The sequence below is a fragment of the Parasteatoda tepidariorum genome, chromosome 12 (genome assembly GCF_982258835.1).
Source record: "Parasteatoda tepidariorum strain Cologne lab strain chromosome 12, Ptep-v5.0, whole genome shotgun sequence".
Classification (NCBI taxonomy): domain Eukaryota; kingdom Metazoa; phylum Arthropoda; class Arachnida; order Araneae; family Theridiidae; genus Parasteatoda; species Parasteatoda tepidariorum.
The window spans coordinates 50,719,755-50,744,148 of record NC_141766.1 but is presented as its reverse complement, the minus strand read 5'-3'; the positions used below and the strand labels follow the sequence as shown (position 1 = coordinate 50,744,148).

The window sequence follows — 24,394 nt, the reverse complement described above, 5'->3', positions numbered from 1 at the left end:
CTGTTGCCTTTCATATAATGATAAATGTGTTAATTTAAATATGGTAGTTTTAGTTACCATGAACTAAAAAAATAAGTTGCTGAATTTGGGTCAATTTGCAAGTCCTTTTTCAAAAATCTGTATTTAAATCAGTAAGATTTTTTAAGCGAGGATAAGTAACTGTGAGAAAAATTAATCATTAGAATTTAATTTACAAGCGTTTTTATCTACATCTTACAGCACTACCCTATTCAAATATAGAAATATGAGACCAGCAATTTTTGAAGTACCGAAGTTTAATAAAATGCCTATTGCTTTTAGTAATATGATACAGAATTATTTTATACTTATATTTATTTAGGTATTGAATACAATGCTTAAGAACAGTACAAAATGCCAAATCCATTTTGGACAATATGTGATATTTTTTTGGCGAGCATAACAGAGAAAGAAACTGTGCATTACTTTTTTCTTCGTTTTTCTTTTTTTAATCGATGATATATTACTGAGTTGATGACGAAAGAAAAATAATATTATTAGGAATTCTGGGCAAAAAATGTACTAGAGAATGACCATTTATCATTAAAGTATCAGTGTAGGGAATATCGAGGTATGTAGGGAATTTTACAAGTATATACAGAGCAATGGGCGGTCCGGTTATTATCCCAGTTAATTCAGTTGTTATTAATAGTGATTCTTGAATATACATTCCTTTCTTATTAAAGAAGACAAAATAAAACGCAAGCCTACCTACTGCCCGGAGAAATTTCAATTAAAATGAAGTCATAACCATGCTCATTGAAATTTGAGATAATAATATTTCATAGATTGCCCATTTTTTATTTAGCATTTCTTGCAATAACCTGAACAATGTGAGGATTCTTTAATCATTGTATACTTTATACTTTGCATGCATATAATGACATATATTTTACTTTTTCTGGAACATATACACTATGTGACATTATAAACTACTCCAACTGTTAAACAAAAACTGTTAAAAAATAATTGAAGATCTTTTTGACACGCGAATTATATGCATTTCAATACTGTATACTTGTATACTTTATAGTTTGCATGCATATAATGACATATATTCTAATTTTTCTGGAACATATACACTATGTGACATTATAAACTACTCCAACTGTTAAACAAAAACTGTTAAAAAATATTTGAAGATCCTTTTGACACACGAATTATATGCATTTCAAATTATAAACGTCATTCAAATGCAATTCGTCTATTACGTAAAAAAATAATAAAATGTCGAATTATCATCAAGATTTCTGAACTTTTATCCGTATTATGAAAGATAGGCCCATTCTGGAAAACCGTCATGGGTATAAAATGATCAATAAGAGTTTCACAAGTTTAGGATATTAATTTTAAATTTGCGTGACGTTATCAAACACTGTTACGGCCTTTCGGCGTAAGACATTATTAATAAAGGGTAATTGGATTGTCGCCACAAAAATGCTAATGAAGAAAGCTAGCATTAACATATTCTCTAACAAGAGTTTCTTACTATTGAAGGCATTTCAGAGCAAAATTAAATTCAATTTTCATTATTGGAACAACGCATGTTCGAAGTGATCTTCTTTTTAGTAAGATTATTTAGTACTGTATTGAAGAAAAGGATTTGAAAAATAAGAACAAACTTAAATTATTAAATTTTGAATGCTGTATTGCAATTTTATAGAAATTATAACCACACCTTCGATGTTCTATTATAGGACACTTCGCTAGAGGAGGAAACGCTAACAGCAACAAATTCAAAATTATATTGATATTTTTGTCATATGCATGCTCTATTAAATATTCCCAACTTATACCTTTATAGACCTGAAAATAACCACTCGCCATGCGGAATTTTTTTTTAAAAAGTGGTGACTTAAATTTAGTAAAAAATCGGTCACTTATTTTCCATCGTTTCTTTTTCTTTTTTTTCCAAATTTTTAAATCGTTTAATGATAGAAGTAGGTTGTGAAAAAATAAATGTTTCACTTGGAATAACTTTCGTTCTAATGATCGGATTTTCGCGAACAAGTATCAAACTTATTGGTTCCAATGGAAAACCACAAAATGCTAATTAATTAGAGCTAAGATATAATTAAGTTACTAAAATAGGCGCAACAACGAACTTTTTCTGAATGTACATATATTTTGTTTTGCATATTCTGACCTTTAAAATATGAGGAACAGCCGCAATCTGGAAATTGTGGACTGAATAACAAGTAAATGATTGGTTACATTGATGTTAATTTCACTTTTTGCGTTTTTGGTCATATCTTTGAAACTAATTGCGCAATTTAAAAAAAATGCATACACTACTAAAATTTCATAAAAAATAATTTAATGGAAGGAATAATTTTTCAGAATTATTTAATATATCTTTACTTTTCAATTTATTAATGTACGAAAAAAGTTTGAATTATGAGCCATAGATTCTTATTTCCATATTAATTTACATTTTTCATAGTGTGAAATCTCAAGTTCTAATTATTTTAATTATGTAGAAGCCGAGAAAATTTAAAATTATATTATTAATTAATTCGAAACTTTGATTCAATTTTTGTTTTCTTTTTTTTTATTCTAAACTACGATATTTCTTTTTTTTTTAAATCATCTAATAATTTACACTTAATTTAGAAAGATTTGACTAAAATATTATATTTAACGAATGTTAAGTTTTATAAATATTATGCTTCTTATTGAGTGTAGTTATGCATGTGTTTTTCTTAATTTTAGTTTATTCTTTCAATAATTAATTCAATTTCAGTTGTATGCATAAATAGTATGTATACGTATGCATAGATTTGGAATGATATAATTATCAGTTTCTTTATATATATATATATATATATATATATATATATATATATATATATATATATATATATATATATATATATATATATATATATATATATATATATATATATATATACATATATACATATATATATACATATATATATATATATATATATATATATATATATATATATATATATATATATATATATATATATATATATACATGTATACATATATATATATATATATATATATATATATATATATATATATATATATATATATATATATATATATATATATATATATATATATATATATATATATAGGATCATACTATTAAACAAATAAAATAGCTCTTCTATACCTTCTATATTTTTGAGGAAGACTTTTTCACCTTAGAAAAATATTCTTCTGTTTTAGTGCTTCTACATGCCATACATGGGTAGTAAGATACAGGAACTGTTGGTATTTCAGTGGAATCAACATAAGCGGTCATGTACGATTTGTTTCTTTTGGGGGGGGGGAGGTACCTTTTTTCAGAAAAGCGTTTTTTTTCTTTCTTTTTTTTTTTACATATTTGATCTATCTTTGATGATCTTTATATATTTGATACATTCTTTAAATCATATCTTTACCTTAGAATATCAGGGTATGATGTTTTCCTTATGAACATCTTATGAACATAATATTTTTTTCCAAAAAAAAAAGTTTGCAAAGAACTTAACTAAACTTCTGAGATAATTCCATATTTGATTGAATGACATTTTAACATGAAAAGTTTTAATTATCAATGCAATTACCCTGATACTAATAATTGTACTGAACTAATAATTATAAAAGAAAAATTTACTTTTAAATTATCTTAATCCCTTTAATTGAGTTCACCAGTTGCTATTTTTCCAATAAACCGAAAACGTCTGCAAAAATTATTCGAGAGAAGTTTACTAAACAATTCTCTGAAATATATTTTTAAAAAAATGTGTGACGCTATTCTTTTCTGATGAGTTAGTGCATAAGTTTTGTACAACCCTGCCATTAACTGATAGCTAGAACACTGTCCATGGATGATATTTAATCTGTCCAATTTTCACTTTAAATACATATGCCGCAAACAATGTTGTCAGAGACCAACGTATTAGTGGTAATGTTTTAAAGTATTTTAGTGTTCGCAGACTAACCGTTTGCCACAGACGGTTAATATAATCTTTTATTCTCCTCCCTCCAAATCAAATTCATGGCCATAGAATTATCGAAAAGGGATAAGCATAGCGGGGAACGAAAACGGTCGATGATGGGGGAAAACGGGATTCGTTTTACATTAGAATCAGTTGCATTGGCGTTCATTTCTTTCTTTTCCGTTTGCAAAGCTCTCAAATTTATATACTTGGCTAAGTCTGCAGTGTTTCAAAATGTAAATAAATGTTTTCCTATTTACTAGAAGCGAAAGAAGCTCTAATAGAATTAAAGACATTCATTTACTCCCCTAATTTGTAATACAAATTAGCTTTTCATATCAGAAATTTCCTGTTTCTAATGCTAGTACTCATAGACTATAGCTTATGTACTCTTAGACTATAGCTAATGTGCTCATAGTCCATAGATCAGGTACTCATAGACTATAGGTAATGTACTCATAGTCTATAGATCAGTGTTTCCCAACGTGGGGCCCACGCCCCACCGGGGGGCAATTTAATTGCAAAGGGGGGCAATTCTAAAATGGACTCGACATGAGTTTAAACCTTTTGCTCTGGGCCATTTAAATGCAATGCGAGATTTCGGTGACAGAATCGAAAGAAAAAAGCAAATTCTTAAATAATTGCGGTCAATAAATATTATGTGACTGAGGGATTTTTTAAGTGACAAACCTGAAATGAAGTATCTGTTTACAGTCGATGGTAAAGCATTTGTGAGTTATTTAGTCAATATCTTTGAAAAACTGAATATATTAAATAAGAATCTTCAAGGAACAAATAAAACCTTGTTGATGCAAAAGCGAAGATATATGGCTTCATTACCCTTATTGAGTTATGTCAGAAATATATTAACAACAAAAACTTTGAACAGTTTCATTGGCTCCAAAAATGTGAAGTAAATGATACCCCTTTACTTGTTATTGTCTATCATCTGAAAATTCTATCGGCTGATTTAAAAGAAAGATATTCTGATTTAAAACAAATTTATTTTCCAACATGGATGTTGCAGTCCATGTTAGTGGATTTGTCTGATATATCAAATATATCAAGAAGAACTTGCAGAAATGCAAAATGATGAGCCAGTTAAAACCTTATTTAATATGAAAGGAGTGATAGCATGGCTTCGTGAGGAAACAGAAAACAAATACCCAAATTCAATCAAATGTGCAAGAAAACTATTGTTACCGATTCCATCTTCATATTTAGCTGAATGTAGATTTAGTGCTGTAAATGATTTTATTGGTAAAAAAAAAATCGTCTAGATATAACACAACGGGGAGACTTGAGACTGAGGCTAACCAAATTGGAACCTAAGATAAAATCTATGTGCAGCAAGCATCAAGGGCAAGATTCTCACTTAATTAAAATATTAAATTATTATAGATAAATATTTATTAAAATTATTTCGAATTTGAATTTTAGTTCTTCATTATATGTTCTGAAAATTTACTTACTTTGCTTCGCTAACAATTTTCTAAGTTTCTTAAGTTAGCAATTCGATTTTTTTAATATTAAAAATTATGTATATGTTACATAGGTGGGCATAAGAATTTTAGAAAGGCTTAGGTGAGGCATGGTACAAAAAAGGTTGGGAAACACTGCTATAGATCATGTACTCATAGACTATAGCAATCTCATTTGACTTTTGAATTCAGTTTTTCTATTACGAAAAATATGCCTCTATAATTGTTTTTGTTTTTTTAAAAAAAGTGTCATTTTCTGTGCTTTTGCATACCAAGAGACAATTTGATCAAACAGTTTTCCTAAGGGATGAAAATATTCGTTGCTAACTCTAAAACACAATTTTTCACAATAATGCTTATTATTAACTAGAAATATTTCTTATAAACAGTAATTAATGATTTCATATACCAAAATGATGGTCCCAAATGATAATCAAATTTAAAATATTTTATTCTTACTAATCTACAGTACATAGATTTATTAAAGGCATTATTTAGATGAACCTTGTGCATTTTAAAGTAAAAAAATAAAAAGTTTGATTACTTATGAGTGAAAAATGTTTATTCCCTTTATAAACATTAAAATTATACAATTACTCTTAATGCATTTCTCAAGTTTTTATTCTATTTCTTTAACGACACAAATTTATCTAATTCTAAAATATTTTCAGTAATGAAAATAGTAACATAAATTAAAACTATAGAAAACACTATTTCAAGATAGTGACAAGTATTCAATAAACTAAATCGTGTTATATAAATAAAAGTCTTTTTAAAAGAAGGCAATTGATTGACATGGTGTAATTAAGTAGAATTCCAAAAGTTTAACACCTTTTACGTAGAAAAACCTCAGGATTAAACTTTAGCATATAAAATTGCCGCTGACGTTAAAGAAGACTAAGTTTTTCTTTCTAAAGATATTGTTTGTGCACTTGAGTGGATGACAGCTTTAAGAAAATAGTTTGCTTCAGTTATTGTTTAAGTTCATATCCGGAAAAGCTTAATTTTGACTCACTGACTTCATTTTTTAAGAGAACAGTTAATCTTCAAAAGTAAGGATTATCCTAAAAACTTTGATTTATGCTTGCATAATTTTATTATTTTAAATGGAATTATCGTAATAGAGCAAAGGAGACGGCCCATATTTTTGTGTATTCTTAAAGATTTTATTATAATTTGAATAACAAAGAGAGAGGATGGTATTAATTTATTTTTTATGTAAAATTAAAGTCATGTTATTTTGAAAATTTCCTTAAATATAGTAATTTTAAAACTGAATAATTATTAATTATATTTTATATAATTTTATTTTATTTCGTTATATATATATATATATATATATATATATATATATATATATATATATATATATATATATATATATATATATATATATATATATATAATATAATATATATATATATATATATATATATATATATATATATATATATATATATATAATATAATATATATATATATATATATATATATATATACAGAGAGATTACTATATTATAAATGCAAATTTTTTTTAAATATTAAATTGTTAGGATAGATAAAACTGAATATTTTCTGAATTCAATGAATCAGCAAAGATTACAAAGATTATAGGTAGAGAATTTAAGGCAAAATATGAAAATATTATAAATTAAGTTTAATTTAAAACGTAATAAAATCTTATTCAAAATTATTCAAAATACATATAAAGATAATGTAATATTTTAAAAAAAAATTTAAATAGAACCATTATAGTTTGCCTTTTTAAATCTTATAGTTTCTTTCCAACTAGGCTGAATCATTTACATTACCTATGAGCCTATGATGTTTATTAGGAAATTGATATGTTTAAAAGAAAATATAAACTATAAAATCTACAAATGTAGCCATATACTGTATGCTAATCTCAACAAAAATTAAAATTTAGATAAATACAAACATGACTCTAACAAAGCATTGACGGACTCATTACAATTATTGTATGGGAAAAAATAAATTTATTTTAAGTAAAAAAATTTTTTTTTTATATTCTTTGCTTGAGTTTTATTCAAACTTTATTACAGCTTTTAAGTTTCTGAAAAATTGCACATTGATTAATTTAAGATAACTGCTTTTAAACATTGTTGGGATTTCATCTGCGTGGAGTCATAAAAAAACGAAAAAAATTTTTTTTAAATAAACAAAAATTTAAAAAAAACTGAAAACTGAAAAAGTAGAGGTTTTAGTCAGGATGTAATCCTCTACGAGTTATTTCAAAACCATACACTTGAAAAACATAAACAGAAATCAATTTTTAAAAACAATGAAGATTTGAAAAGAATGAAAAGAAAAAGGAACGTAAAAACGTTAGCACAATTACAAAATGCAGTTGAATTCTGCTATTTATGAAAAAAAAGCTAAAATTAATTTGCTGTTATCTGATTAAATCATCAACCAAAATTAAAAGCATCACGAATAGTTTTATCAAATTTAACCATTTTTAACCGAATCAATCTATCATACAATCTTTCATAGCAATAAATTCTACAAAAATTACATCGGTGTCATCCTACATGCAGTGATCGATGGTGTCTGCCTATTCATACATTTAATGAATAAAGATGAAAAACAGGAAGCACTGGAAAAATAAATTTTAATTTAAGTTACAAAAATAAAATTCTGTTTAATTCGGTAATAAAAAGTTCAAACTAGTCCGACCAGTGACTTTCAAAATAGTTTTTTATAATAGGATTTTTTTTACCTTAAAATAAAATCAGATTTAATATTATCATTAAAAAATTAACTAAATTTATGTCCTAAATTATTAATAATTTCGTCAAAATAAAATTGAAAAAATGAAGAAGGAAAATTGCTGATATTTAAATATGTTTTAATTTCATCAATCACTTATCCAAATTCCTTATTATTAGAATATTTCCTGTAAAATCTAAGAATAGTTATTATATTGCATAACAATTTATTGGCTCAAATGCATTTAAAAATCACTACACTTTTTATCGGAAAATCGCTTTCATGCCTTTTGTCAAAAAGTTTCAAGAAATTTTGTCTATCTTCACTTAAATTATATTTAAAATCTAGAAATGTAGCTTAAAATGTGAAATGCTTGCTTTATTAAGCATTAATTGACATGGAAAAATAAAATATCTGTCAAAAAGTTTCAAGAAATTTTGTCTATCTTCACTTAAATTATATTTAAAATCTAGAAATGTAGCTTAAAATGTGAAATGCTTGCTTTATTAAGCATTAATTGACATGGAAAAATAAAATATCATAACTAAAATATCATCAATAAACCTGAAAAAGAACAATTTTAAAGGTAGATTAAAATTATCAAAGGTCTTAACGAATAGAGAAAGAAACATTCTTGGATTAAAAAAAAAAGATATTTAAACTATAATGCTGAAATAATTGCCCATATGGACTCAAATAACTTGTTGAAAACGATAATTATCAAACAGAATATAATTGTTGTTTATATTTATTTAAACAATATATTTCCATTTTTCTTCATCTATTATATCATTAAGATTAAATAGGCTATGAAGTTTAAATGGGATGCTTACAATTTTATAAATTGAAAGGACATGGAAAAATAATATATAGGTCAAAAAAATTTAGCGAATCACAAAATTCTTAGAGAATCAAATAATTTTAGAAGCCAAAAAATATTTAGAGAATCTGTTTTATCCAAAGTTCAGGTTTTTAATCATTTGTGCTATTTTTAATTTAGATTCGATTTTTTTTTTGTAAAATCTGTAGTTTATTTTTTTTAAATAAATGCCTATATTTTTATGCCTCTTGTTACTATTGATGTCACTAAATATATATAAGGATGGCAGTCATGAGAGCAGAACAAACAGGCACAGGATTTTAAAAAGAGCAAATTTATTTTATTTAAGCATTATGTGATGATGAGAAGAGAGAGAGAGTGAGACAAAATCGTCGTGCTGTTCCTTAAAGGTTTGGGAAAATCCGTTAAATGTCTCGTTTTAGGGAATAAGGGAAATCTTATTAATTGTAATTGATTTATTAAATAGGTCGCGATTCCTACAAAGATCAAATGGAAAAATGTCCTACTTATAATTAATGCATACTTGAACCAAAATAAAAAGTGAGAGAAAGCGTTTTGTTTTGAATAATAAATTAAGAAAAGTATTTACAGAAATATGTATATATATATATATATATCAGTAGAGTCCCGATTATCCGAGTTAATGGGGACCGCAACAAACTCGGATAACTGAAAAACTCGGTAAAAGCGAAGAGTATAAAAACGGAAAGAAAAAGAGAAGGTATATATGTAATATATTTAAGGAATACAAAATGTATACGAGTATACCACATACAATTCATATTATAATTAAAAAGTTTACTTAAAAACATTCAAAAAGCATACTTTACGAGAATTAAATAGTTTTTACTTAAAAAAAGTCCTTAATCGTTTTTCGTTCTACGTAACTTTGGCGCTTTTCTGTAGTAATGTTTCGCCTTTTTTAAGGATAACAGGAAGGCTGGTGTCGCCTCTTTTTGTTGTTCTATATATTTAATAGTACATTCGATAGCTTTTAGTCCATCTGTATGAGAGATTTTTATATGTTGATTTTAATAATCACTGTCTTCATCATCTTCGCTAGATTCATTATCATTATTGACGATATTAACGATGATTTCATCAGACCAAGTTGTTGGATTTTATTTTTCTGAGTGTCTGGAAGATAAAATTCAGATTTATTTTTCAGCGGTTTTTTTAAAAATAAACTAGAACAAAAAAAATCCTTGAAATATTTTATAGCTCGGTTAAAGCGGAAACTCGGATAACCGGGGCTCGGATAATCGGGACTCTACTATATATATATATATATATATATTTCAGTAATATAATTTTGTAACTGAAAAAATAAACGTACCTGTCGCAAACAATAATCTGATAGAAGCGAACTATGAGAAACCACGTGCTCGATAGAAAATATGTGTCTTGATGAGAGAGCACGTGTTCTGGGCAGCGCGCGTCGTGGTCGGCGAATGGAGGATTTTTATCCAATCAGAAGAGGAGAGAGTCGCAGTCGATAGAAGCAGAATTGAAGCCCATCAGTGAGTCGAAAGAGCAGAACTAGAAAAGCTGGCTACTCTTGTATCCTCGCATGTTGGAGTGAAAGCCAACGAAATAAACGTGGCAGGCCCGCCGATTCTCTGGGATCACGTGCTCTTGCAGTACGGACGTCCCGTGCCCCCACGAGAAATGACCTCTGCAATGGTCATGCCACCCCCCTGCAAAACTGAAACTAGAATTGAAACTAAAAAAATAGCAGGTAAGCCTATGGCATATTCTATTTTAATCCTAGGTTTTGAATTTAAAAGAAGAAAAAATAACTTTTCAAAGCTCGGTTTTTTAAATAAATGTTTAATTTGCGGCATATTTTCTATTTTAAAGTCGTAAACAAATTGGTTTGAAGAAAAGAACATTTTTTTTTAAGTAACATGATTAAATTTTTATGAATTAAGCGTGTTGATACCAAGTTTTGTAGGAAGACAACAATAAATATCCTTATTTACCATCGATATTTTCAACTTATACCCTTCTCTTTAAATTTTTCTCAATATGCAATCTCTAAGATGCTCTTTATCTAAAATATTGAACAACTTAGGCTTTAAAAAATACATTCTAGAAATGTACAGTTAAAATAAGCTCCATTGGGTTGTTTCAAGGAATTCTTTCGGAAATACGGTTGCATACTGTTTTACATTTAAAACAGACCAAAACAATTTCCTGCAAAATGATTTGAATTAAAGACAGTGATAAATAGTGTGTTTAAAATTAGAAAAACGGGAATCATTTAATTCTGAAATAAATAACAGAGTGAGGAAGGTGAAGAATGTTCTTTTCCTAGTCTAGGAATGTCAAAACGCTGCTATCAAGAAGACTAGTCTTTATATATTTATTTAATTATGAGTTAATGCCCAACAACTGAACAATTAAAGGTTACTTCCTCTAATTGTTAGCATAATTTTCAGTTTCCAAAGGGTTTCCTTTCAATAAATTAATAGCTATAATTAATCACAGCAAATAATTAAAGAGTTTTAGATTAACAATTAACGTAAGGAATGATATACCAGCTTATATGTTTTTAATACTATCAGCGCGTTTTAGTTTCTGTTAGAGTTATTATTATAATTATATGTATATTTTTTAAAGCTAGTTTTATCTACCAATTCTAAAACTCCATTATATTCATATTTTCCACAGTTTTAAATAAAGCATATCCCGATAAAAGTAGGTTTTATTAAATATTTAAGGAATTTACATATTTAAACAAAACTAATCTGATTTAATTAAAATATTTAAAGAAAACTCTTTACCTCTAACTAACTTTTAAAATAAGCCACGTGATGTATTTACGGAGAACGATATTAATACTAAACATTTAGTCAAACAGTAAAACAGCAATATACAAATTCAAACATACCAATCAATTAATGTTAGATAAGCTTTGATGCAGCCAAAAATTTTGATGAAAGAAAAAGCTTGTTAGCTTATTTAATAGATGTGAGAATTGGTGAAGATGTAAACTAGCATTCTATTGAACCTGATCATAGTTTATCATCATCATAGTTTTCCAGACAGGCCAATATGGGTTAATGCCTTCCTCTGAAGATTTCTCCACACTGAGTTCCGATTTATCTTTGATCTCCAATTCTTTTCATTAATTGCAAGAAAATCAAACTCCACGGAGTCAGCCCATCTCAACCGCGGCCTTCCCCGCTTTCTTGTTCCAGTGGGCTTAAAAAGCAGCATCTTTTTTATTATATTGCAATCTCTCATCCGAGTCACGTGGGCCATCCAATTCATTATATTTATTTTTTTGTATTTAATAATATCGGGTTGTTTATAAATCTTGCGTAGCTTAAAGTTAAATCTCCTTCCCCATTTATTGTTTTCAAGTACTCCGCAAAATCTTTCTCTCAAATAGTGTGAGGCAATTTTCCTCCAGTTGTGTCATCGCCCAAGCTTCTGACTAGCTTGACAAGAGTTTTGTTGACTAAGAATAGTTATTTGGTTTAATAAACCTCAACATTGGTTTATTAAACCTCAACCTGATCATAGTTATTTGGTATAATAAACCTCAGCAATTATTTGCTTCCATGTAAAAAAAAATTCTATATTTTGGAGTCATGTGATTTGAAAATTCATAATTGTCATATATATGTCATTCAAAGTTTTATTATGTATAATTTTATGTTAATAAATTAATGTATAAATAAAGTATGCAGATATTTAACAGTGTTACGCTTAACACAAAATTATAGATGAGGTGAGGTGCATATTTAATTATATGTTCAACTCTGCATACGCCGCGTCATGCATGAATATTCAGATAAAGGGAAAAGAAAAAAGTGCTTGAAATTTTTTAAATTTTTTTTTTAAAAAAAGGAATAGGGGTTCATGCATATTTATTAAGTCCTTTAATGTTTAATATTAATAATAAAAATTAAGCTTGGTCAATCAAGTCTTAAAATCTAAAAATATACATGCAGATGATCAATGCGCTCATACATCATGCTAACCCTAATCAAATTGAATCTATCCCAGATTGTATTCTTATTAATTGGTATTTGAAGAAGCATTTCATCAAAACAGAGCACGTGATTGAAATAAACGTTTAAAGATATTAAGTATAATTATTTCAAACTCAAAGTGATAAGATTGACTTTTTGTTACAAAACTATTAATATAAACGTTACTTTTGATATTGTTAGAACATATAACGATTAAAGTTTTCCAACAAAAAATCCCTAAGTCCTCAACTTCCAACCAATTTCAAAACGCACCATTGTCTAAATTACAAATGGACACTTTCATTGCTGATTATATGGGGAAATATATGCTCTGTTTGAAATTTCTCAGGACAAGTGGTTATATAATAATTTATTTAATTGTTATTTGATTAATTTAATTGTTATTTTACCATATTCAAACAAAACAGTCGAATATCTATAAATTAGGTGGTATTCAAGCTTCTGACTGTGAGAAAAATCGTTCAAAACTGCTTTCCCCTTATACGGTTAAACAACCAGAATTTTATAGCACCAACTAAGCCCACCTAATGAAGCCACTTAGTCCCTTGCATCTGGGTTCATATTATAGCAGAAAGGGCTAATCTGTCAGTCTCAAGTTCGACAGAATGAGGGTTCCAGTCCCAGCGTTGGCATCCGAATATTTCCTCCCTTCTCTTCAACACATGAAGAGTTTTCAGTGTCCTACATTCCCCAATTTATGTAAAAAGCGTAGCTCCAATGTCCAGTTAAATTTCCCTTTTTACTGTTTTGAAACCATGCTACTTGTAAATGGTTTTAAAAAACTTGTTATTTTGTATTCATAATTGTATAACAGTACTGGTTGTAAACGGTTTGAAAAGCATAAGGCTCTTTACCGTGAGCTTTACGGTTAACTGGATGGACAGACTGTTGACGGATATTTTACCGTGATTTTAGAATAAAAATTTCAGCAGTGCAGAAATTTAAAAAAAAAAGTGGAGACTTTTTTAAGACAAAAAGAAATACTTAAGTTGCATGCAATGGAAATATCAACGAGCACATCCCCTTTTCAGACAATGAAACTTCCCATTTAGAATATAGCAAAATATGGATATTTTTTAAAACTCTTATCTTTATATGCAACTTATAATTACTTAAGAACAAAAAACAGTGAGATATCATCTCATTTTTATTAAAAACAAGACTACTGAAAAACATTTTTTTTAGAACTGAATTTTTATAAAATATTATGAGAGCTGTTGAAATGTGATACTGTTAAATACCGCTTATTATGTTTCTTTTTTATTTCGTAGAATTTCTCAAAATTTTTTAGTCAAGTTGGAAAAAAATTATGATACTTAATGAAGCAGATCACTTGCTTTACATAAGATGTCTTCATTCTTTTTCCAGTGTAAAAATATTTTTAATGCATTCCTCAGTTGTATCGCTCTTTTAGATATTAGTTATTTTTCTAAGAAACATAATCAAATGATACGCAAACCCACTCAATAACAATTGTTTAAAATGAATAGTTTAACTTCTTCATCACACATTTTTTTATTGCAAATCTATCATATAAAAGTTAAATTAAAACTTTTAAGCAATTTTCTTCTCTTCAGTTCTTGTATTTCAGTTGCCATCGAATACTAAACCTAGTTAGTATCATCTTCTTGTTTTTCAAAAATTAATTTTTAAAGTCCAGGATCTTTTTGTTTGTTTCGAATTTAACATATTTTGCTTTCAAGAAAAGGCCAATTTTTTGACAATATTATCCTAAAATACTTTCATATTGAATGTTTCAGACTTTCTAGTAGTAAGAGCTTGCACTAATGAGATGGCCTCGAAAGACGTTTATATTAGAGCATAAAACTTTGTTTAAATTGTTCATAAGAATTGTCAATTTTGGCAGAATTATGTTGTTCACTGTAAACATGCATACTTGGTTTTCGGAGCGATAGGAGTTTATGTTGAACTCCGATGCTGAATACCAAATTTAGTGTTATGAAGAAACAAAAGTAATTGATTTTCTGATCTATTTTGAACAGTGAAATTTACTTGAATGTCACTGAACACTTGATTTGATAATATATGGTGTCCTAAAAATAACTGACATTCAAAATTGCATAGAAATACACTGGCAGAAGATCACAATGATACATAATAATGCAGACTGCAGTGCGGGAAAGAAGAAGTGCGGAACGCTGTAGTGCGGAAAAGAAGTCGCGTATAAGAAGAAAATTGTTATAAAAATATTTCAAAGTTAATTATTATCTTCCAGCCACGCGCGCATCACATTTGAAAAGATAAACTAAGAACATTTTTCTTTAATGGCAATTAAAATATCAGTTGCGGGGTGTGTTTTCAAAACGAGAAATAACCCAGATTCTTGTTTTATACCTTCGAAACTCATCATCCACCACATAGTAAATAAAAGAACACAGACACTAGAGCATATCAATATTATACTCGAAATTACTTCTGAAAATTATTTCAGATTAATCGGCAGCTAACAAAAGATATTAAGATGCCTTGCAGTTAGTTATTTCTTCAAAGGCGGATTATTTTGCTCTTAATGTCTTTCTGGAATAGTTGAGTGCGTTGTAGAAAATTCTAAGCAAGCTTAATGAAAACTCAGCTTTGAACTTACAAAGAGCTTTTATTAAACAAGAAAAAATGTATCCAGAAAAGAAAGAAAACATCTTTTTTCTCAGAATTTAAAAACTTCCCTTCCGAATCAATTTATTCTTTCTCCCTTTTCCAGTGGTTTTTAGAATTTGTGATTTCTGACTCGCCATTCTCCTTGCTCGAACCCTGTTCCTTAAAATTCGCAGTCGGGCAAAATTCTCGTGCACAGATGTTTTAAAATGCATTTCCTTTCATCCGCAATAATAACTAAGCATATATTTTCCATGTTTTCCATTGAAAACATTTTGTTCAGTTATTAGAGTCAAAGCTTAAAGTTAATAGTCAAATTCAGAGATATTTGCATTACTTGAGAATATATCAAGATAACTTTTTTTTTTGAAACACGCATGAATTATTTCAACAATAACGTATTGTAATGAAATTTTTTACTGCATTTCAAGTTGTAAAAAGGGTTGAAATAACATTATTCGTGGCCTAATAACTCTCTGTTGGCCGCAGTTAGCAACCGAAGAAGTGACAAATGTATCCAGGATTATTTAGCTAACGAAACTACATACATATATAGATTATGTTATTAACATCATTTTAAAAGTACAATTAACAGTGAGTTACACACAATAATACAAAATGAAATAGCTCTTAATTTAAATATGTCAAGGTTTTACAAAAATTAACCTGTCTTTATTAAGATTGCAGAAATTTTAAGTTTTAGAAACGGATTTATAATATACAATAATTAGTTTAACTGTTTTGTAATCTGGCAGTCTAGGCTTAGATACTTAGGGTTAGCTTCTGATGCAAATTTAACTAACATATTTTAACATTTCTTTTTAAATAGACAATTTAAATATCTCTCAGAAACAGCATTGAAAAAAATATCCTTGTATTGGTAGTTTTCTATGAAGAGGAATCTGCCGAGACTAAACTGAGGATTATTCAAAATACTATCTTGTAATTATATTACTTGGCTCATTAATATGTCTTTCTTTATTGACTCGCTTTGTTGATAAACAATGTAAATAAGCACTGTTCATAAACGAAGAGAGAAGAGAAAAAATTTTAAAAAATATAAATTACATGTACCAATAACTCTTTCAAAATGAGTAAACCAGGTTTTCTACAATTTAGAAAAATTTAGAGCAAGAGAAAAATGTTGAAGGAGTGAAAATGGTGTTGGGACTTCCTTATTTCATAAAAAAATACTAATAATCATTTCTAAGTTGAAAGAAATATATTTAGACGTTACAACTTTCAAGCTAAAATTCTAAAATCAAGGTAAAATTAAAAAATTTAAATTTGCCAAAAGCCTCGTAAATCATTTGCAAAAGATATACCAAAATATGAAGTCACGGATTTAGTATCCATTTTCAACTTTCTAACGGTTATATCTGTTGAAAGCACCATACCCTCAGCTAAGTGCTAATTCACATATTTGTTTCTTAGAGTAAACCTTCACTAAGTTTGATGTAACTTAATACTGAAAAACAATCGTAAGTCATAAAGCAATTGCATATCTATGACTAGAAAGTAGTACAATATTAGCACAGCACGAAAAACAGTTTGGGAAAGGGGACTTCTAGAAGTCACAACACTTCAAACATATTATTTTCCTAACACATACTTTAATAAGGAAAGCACTAGTAAGATAAATTCAACTATCAAAGTTTTGTTTATTTGTTTGTCCAATTTTCAAATCACACACTTCTCTTAAAAGAAACTTACTATTGAAAAAATATTAAACTAACCTATTGTGAGGTTTTTTTTCTGAAAATGCTTAGCTAATTGAGGAAATCAAATCTTTTCCCTTATGCATCTAAAGTAACAGCTAAATACATTGAAATAATTATTATTACTATTGAGAAAAAATCATAACTGAAATGAATTATAAAAATTTTAATTTAAAATAAAGCTATTTAATATTCAATATCTTTTAATGTCCTTCATATATGTTGGTTACAATTAATTAAAGCTTTTAAAGAGCAGTTATTAAACAAAAGAAATGTTTTTTTCATTTATTTTTCTTTTTTCTGTATTTTACCGAAACAGTTACTTTACAGCAAACATTTTACATTTAAAAAATATTTTACTTTGTTTTTATTAATTAGATTTTTTACCTTCCGTTTAATAGAACAAAAAACAAGTCATATAAATAATCCATAATTTGTGTACTAAACATTGATTTGTTCTTTTTTAACTCTCTTATTTCAGCTATAAAATTTAGGGAATAATATTTGAATAAAAATTATGTAAGACAAATATAGTTGTTAAATTTCAACTGTTCATTTATTTATGAAATGCTGTTTTTGAAATCTGTGACAGGAAAAAAACACTATAAAACACTTTAAAATTATAAATACACACTACAAGTGGGAAATACTTAAAATTAAGTTGAATTATTGTTTCTTGAATTAAAGAAAAACAAACACTTTAAAAAAAATAGCGTGATTTTTTGAGATTCTTCTTAAACCTTGTTGATCAATTTATTATTCTAAAATTAAGGGGAACCTGCTGTTCTTCCTTTCCTATAATATTAATAAAAATTCAAATTCAACAATATGGAGCTGTGTAATTAGGATATCCGGTTTTAAATTGATTCATACATCATTATATGATTTTATTTTGAGATTTTTCTAATTACTTTGACTCTTCTAGCGTAAAAATAGTATTTGATGTTGTAAACGTTTCTGAAACTTGTTTTTCTTCAATTTTTTGCAAAATTTTTATTTATAAATATTGATGATTAGGATATGTAATCGACTTATATAATATTAATTTTATCATATTTATAGTTTCATAAAATGTCAGATTAAACAATATTTATCTTTTTCTAACTTATAATTGTACGTAATTTTCTTATAGACTTTTCATGGTTGCATTGCAGCTGTAAATTATTAAATAACACTATAATTATTATTTGACTAAAATCAGGGTTTCTCAAACGGTGATCGTTAACAAGTAGTAGTACTTAAGAAGTATTCAAGAGGAAGTATTTACGATTTTGGCATGTGAGTGATTTGAATTTTTATACGGACAAAGACTTCTTTCGAAAAACACTTGATCGAAACTATGGTTAAAATAAAAATAAAATGCTAATTAAATTTTAATTCCATGCATGCCCTTTTTGGCTGAGTGAATCATAGTTTTATGTAAAATAAGTATGAATAACAGAACCGAAACCTATCATTGAGACGTTGGTTAAACTGAAATTCATCTTTTAAGAACATTGTAATGTTTGTACTGATAATTCAATTTAATTTCCATATTTAATTTGAATTTTCAATTATTTAACATTAGATCTGAAATAAATCATACAGTTATAAATATTCTATAATTATAATACGTAAATTTATAAATATATTTGTTTTTCTTCAAGTAATATGTGCATTCATATAAAATAAATCAACGAGAACAAAATAATTATTTAAAAGCTTAAAGCAATAATTAACAATCAACTTTTTGCTTCATTTCAAAATAATTGCTTTGGCAAAAGAGATTTACATGGTTTTATAGTTAGCAAAGTTTTATAGTTTAAGTATAGTAGAAATTGAATACAAATTTTAAAGAAAATGTCATGAACCGAGCTTATCGAAGTGATTACGTTTAAATCGTATTTCAATAGAATTGGGGAACTTGTTGAACCTAATCTGTGTTATGACAATGAAAAAGTAAATAAAAAAACTTAGGATCATTCATTTAACGAATGTGCAGTTTTGATATAATAAACAGTTTATCGTCAAAAAAAACAAAAGTATTACGTAGCAATCATGGGAGTTGATCAATAAAGCGAGTTGAATGCTGGAATATGATATTAATATCAAAGTATATACCTTTCATTAAAAATTAAAAAAGAACAAGGCAATTTTTTTTTTACAAAAATAAGCATGGTTTATAATTTTGAAAAAAAAATCCTTGCAATACGAAGCAGTTCTACTTAAAATAACTTTTTTCTTCTAAAAACAGATTGGATCTTAAACTAAAAAGCAGGAACAAATGAAAGAAAATAAGTTTTTTACTGGAAATAATTAAAACTTAGTGGAAAAAAAGCAATTAACGAAAAAATTTAAAAATAAATCATCTAATTATAGTTTTATGAAAAATTACTAGTTTTTGACGAAAGCCGTTGGAGAGTAGGCTTTACTAAAAACTACAGTTTTCAATTAATTTTTATCACTCACAATTCAAATTATTATTTATGTATATTTTTGGTTAACCAATTGCACAATATCTTTACACACAATATCATTTTACATGAAATAGTAAACTTTTCATGACTCATTTGGATAAATTTTTATTTAATTCTTTCAAATTAAATATCTAGTCGTTAACAATTGCATTTAGATAAAGATTTCCTAACATATGAATAAATTAAGAAGTTATGTGTTCACATGTTATGTTTTTGAATAATAATTGGATCTTTCTTATATACGTTTTAAATATATTTATATAATTATAAGTGTTTTTTGTCATAACACCGCAAATAATCGAAATACCTAATTTCCTAAAAGTAAAACCGTTCTTTGACTTATCGAAACTTTTTCCTTGAAATGAGTGCCTAAGTTAGAGAAAAGTTAGACAAACGTAGCATATCAAATTGTTACTGTTAGCAGGCTTAATTATAAAATTATAAAACTACAAATGAAGTAGAGATTATAAAATAATCCTTTTAAAACTCATATGTGAATCATAATAAGACTATTAAAATTAAATAATTAATTTGAAATTACGTGACGAAACTTAATAGTAAGCTATTAAAAAAATTAAAAATTGTTTCGAAAAAAATAATTTTACAAAAAGAAAAATATATAGAAAAATATATAGATAAAAGAAAAATATATATTCGTAAGAAATATCTTACGAAAGAAAAAAATATTTTAACATTATTCTTAAAATTTTATGATATTTTCTTCTTTGAGAAAAGTTAGTTTTGTTACTACCTTTAGGAATTTGATGGGACTTTTCAAACAAATTTAGTTAATAAATTTATTTAAAATGGTGCCAAATATTATATACATTCATGAATGAATAAGAATATTTAGTAGCTAGTAAATGTAAAGTAAAGAATATTTACTACTAAAAAAGCATTTAATATATTTGTTACAGTAAGTTTTTTGTCTTTTAAATATTTTGGAAAGTAAATTATCTAAATAATTTTCCAATTCAAAAACTAAGGAGTTACATTTTCTTTTATTATATTAATTCATCCGTTATGATTTTGAATCACAGTTTAAAATGGCTCAAAATTATTCTAAGCTGTAAAAACGAACGGAATAATAATAATTTAGAATTACAGTGAGTGAGAACTTTACTTTCATGCCCGTCTTTAAACCTTTTAAAAACCCTTGCATAAAGTTTGCCTCAGAAATCAAAAGTATTCTTATTCTAAAAGCATTCTCCTGACAAGTTCTGAACAAATGAAGTCTATTACTATGCTGGTGATTATGAATATATTATAAAATATCTAAATCTACAAAATAGCGGCTTGTCTATTTTGAATATTTCATCACTTGGAACTTTCAAAGCACTTAAGATGTGTTTTGCAACTCCTCGTAAGCAGTTACAATAAATTATCGCTTCACTCAATATTCCAAACACTCCCATTTTCAACATATGCACTTAAGCCACCACACTCTTCGAAACCAACGTCCATAAAGATTTTGCTAAAGCAATTTTTTTTCTGGATATTTTACCTACGAGATGTATTGCTTTAGTTGCTGTCTAATATGTTACCATTAGGTAGCTATATTTTTTTCTGAGAAGAGATTCACATAAAAACCTCCAGAGAAGCTAAAATTTATGATGAGTAACGAACTATTAATTTTTTATCAGAGAAAAATTTGAATCATATAAAAACACAGTTGATAAATTAAAAAAAAACGCTTTCTAGATAAGAAACCTTAAAAAAGTCAACCTTAGAAGAAACCTTAAAGTCACTTGACCTTAAAAAAACATCAGTGTAGGGTATACCGGGCAAATGTAGACCGGGCAGTGGCACTTAACCTTAAAAAACATCAGTGTAGGGTATACCGGGCAAATGTATACCGGGCAGTGTCACTTAACCTGAAAAAACATCAGTGTAAGGTATACTGGGCAAATGCATACCGGGCAATGGCACTTAACCTTAAAAAAACATCAGTGCAAGGTTAAAATATCGAATAAATGTAGTTATATCCACGAATAAATTCATATTAAATCGAATGTAATAAATATTTCGGACATTCAAAAAAGCATATCTGTAATTGTCGACATACACCGGTGAGGGTCCGAATGTACAAGAATGTAATGAAATAGTCGATCTTTCACTGACGTATTTGGTGTTTGACGACATTCACCGGTGAAAGTCAACAACCACCGATTTCGCTCTTTCGCCGTGACATATGCGGCATATATATATATATATATAACTATATATATATATATATATTATATATATATATATATATATATATATATATATATATATATATATATATATATATATATATATATATATATATATATATATATATATATATATATATATATATATATATATTCAACAAATTAATGGTATTCCCATGGGAAATAATTTCAGTACTAACATCTGCAATATTTTTCTTTTTCTACAAGAATATAGATTTGTAAAATCACATGTTAATCTTCCAATTGATTCTCTCTTTCTCAGATTCATTGATGATCTATTAGTTATTAATTTTAATGATTTCGATATTCTAGCAAAACATATTTATCCAAATGAATTAATTCTTAATAAAACAAATAATAGTAATTCTTCAGCAAATTTTTTAGATTTGACTCTTAATATTAATGCAGATAAAAATATTACATTTAAACTTTTTGACAAAAGAAATGAATTTAAATTTCCAGTTAAAAAATGCATAGATTTCAACTCTAACTTAGCCAATAAGGTTTTTTCTAATATTATTGCCAATCAAATTCATAGATTTTACAGGAATAATTCTAACTATAACGAGTTTTAGATACTGATATATATAAAAACGATTTAATTAATAGCCATTTTCCTAGTTCATTTCTTAATTTCTATTTTAAAAAAATCTTAAAAAACTTGGTACATTAATTTTTAATTTTTATTTAATTTTTCTGTTTTAAGAATAAGCTCTGATTTTTTGAAGGTAGGAACTAACTATGATAAACTATTCCTAAAGCCACTGGACGGAATAGTTTGGATGTATGACCTTTTATACTGGATTAGTTAAATATTTTTTAGTTAATTTTTAATATTTGTAGCCTCTTAAAATTAATTTAATTTTAATTGTCCAGTATAATAAACAGTTTATTTATTTATTTATTTATTTATTTAATTATTTTTATTTTTGTATAAGTGGAATGGGCTCTGGTTCGTAAAGAACCACCCCAAATGAATGCAGGTGATACGTGTATACTTTAAAATTATGTAAGGTTGTATGAATGAAGAATAAAACCTATAAACGGTTTTCTATTCCTGTATGCAGGCTCTGATTTTTAAATAAGTCACCCTATGAAAGATGGATATGTGTATTCTGTAAAATTATGTTAGATTTTTTGAATGAAGGATGAGTCTATAAACGGCTTTCTATCCTGACAGACTGACTTTTAAATTAATTTCCCTATTAATGATTTTTTTTTTTTTTTTAAGACTGCTAATTTATTCAATCCGTTAAACATTTTTATTTTTATTTCAATTTTATTACCTTTTTACTAATTGTTTCTCATAGATGGCAGCACTAATATTTTACCTAAACATTTTTTCTTCTTCTTCGATCAAATGTTTTTTTTAAATTTATTATATTCGATTCAAGCTATAAGCAATATTTTACATCTTCGCGATTTTTGTTAACTGTTTTATTATTGTACTTTTAAACCTAAACCGCGTTTTAATTCACGCCGGTAAGTTTGATTTCCTTTTACATTTTTCTTTTATTTCATGATTTTTTACAACATTAGGTTTTTGCGATATCGACACATATAAAGAATAATTTTTATCTTAGGATAATTATTCTTTATTCAGAAATATCGCATTATTTATGGCAATTAGATGTGTCTTGACAACGACTATTTGCCTTTACCATTCTTGTTTCTCTACCATTTAGTTTTTATTTTTATTTTATTCATGTTTTTCATGTTAATTTGTGTATATATATATATATATATATATATATATATATATATATATATATATATATATATATATAGTTATTTTTTAGAATGAGTGTAATGATAACCATTTCTGAAATTTTTTTTCAATTTGCTTAGGTCTTTTTGACATGAAGTGTTGGTGCCAATTTAAGTATTATATTATGATATTTTCAGTTACATTACCTCTTCAAGAGAAGGAGAAAAACAAATTTAAAATTTCATTACGGTTACTAATTACGTTTAACATTTAATTCCAACTCATGTAGTTAAAAAAAAACTATATGTCTAATATAGAAAAAAAAATTATGAAAAAAGGCATTTTTTGAGAAAACCACAGTTGAGTTCTTCTTAAATTTCGCATTTTGTTTTCATAATTATTATAAGAATGGAACAATAACTATACTGTAGTGAGTTTCGAAAACGATGTGAAAAACACACAGTGGGGAAACTAAAGTGTTCAAGACGCATAAAACGTGTGTAACATTTGTTTAATTTATTAAATAAATAAGTAAATAAAACATCACTGAACTTAAAAAAAACCCTTTTCTCAGAAATCATTATCAGAGATCACAATACGGCAAATTATACAAATATAACAATAACTCTTAGTAAATTTTAAAATGCCAT

The 24,394-nt window shown here is 26.7% G+C and overlaps 1 protein-coding gene and 1 long non-coding RNA gene across 7 annotated transcripts in view; one reads left to right on the top strand and one right to left on the bottom strand.

Annotated features, from left to right (window-relative positions):
- The window catches only part of LOC107457337 (uncharacterized), a 43,399-nt gene extending 32,900 nt beyond the window's left edge, over positions 1 to 10,499 (bottom strand). The window contains exon 1 of the long non-coding RNA XR_001585822.4: positions 10,366 to 10,499. This is a non-coding gene — a long non-coding RNA (uncharacterized LOC107457337). The remainder of the gene's footprint in view (positions 1 to 10,365) is intronic.
- Positions 1 to 24,394, top strand: part of LOC107454859 (cytotoxic granule associated RNA binding protein TIA1-like) — a 1,051,915-nt gene that overhangs the window by 703,317 nt on the left and 324,204 nt on the right. Inside the window, exon 1 of one of the 6 annotated variants that reach the window (XM_016075333.4) lies at positions 10,507 to 10,767. The exons of the other annotated variants lie outside the window; for them this stretch is intronic. Coding sequence (XP_015930819.1) covers positions 10,698 to 10,767 — 70 coding nt within the window. The 5' untranslated portion in view covers positions 10,507 to 10,697. Of the gene's footprint in view, positions 1 to 10,506; positions 10,768 to 24,394 lie in introns of those variants that run through there. 6 annotated transcript variants of the gene reach the window in all.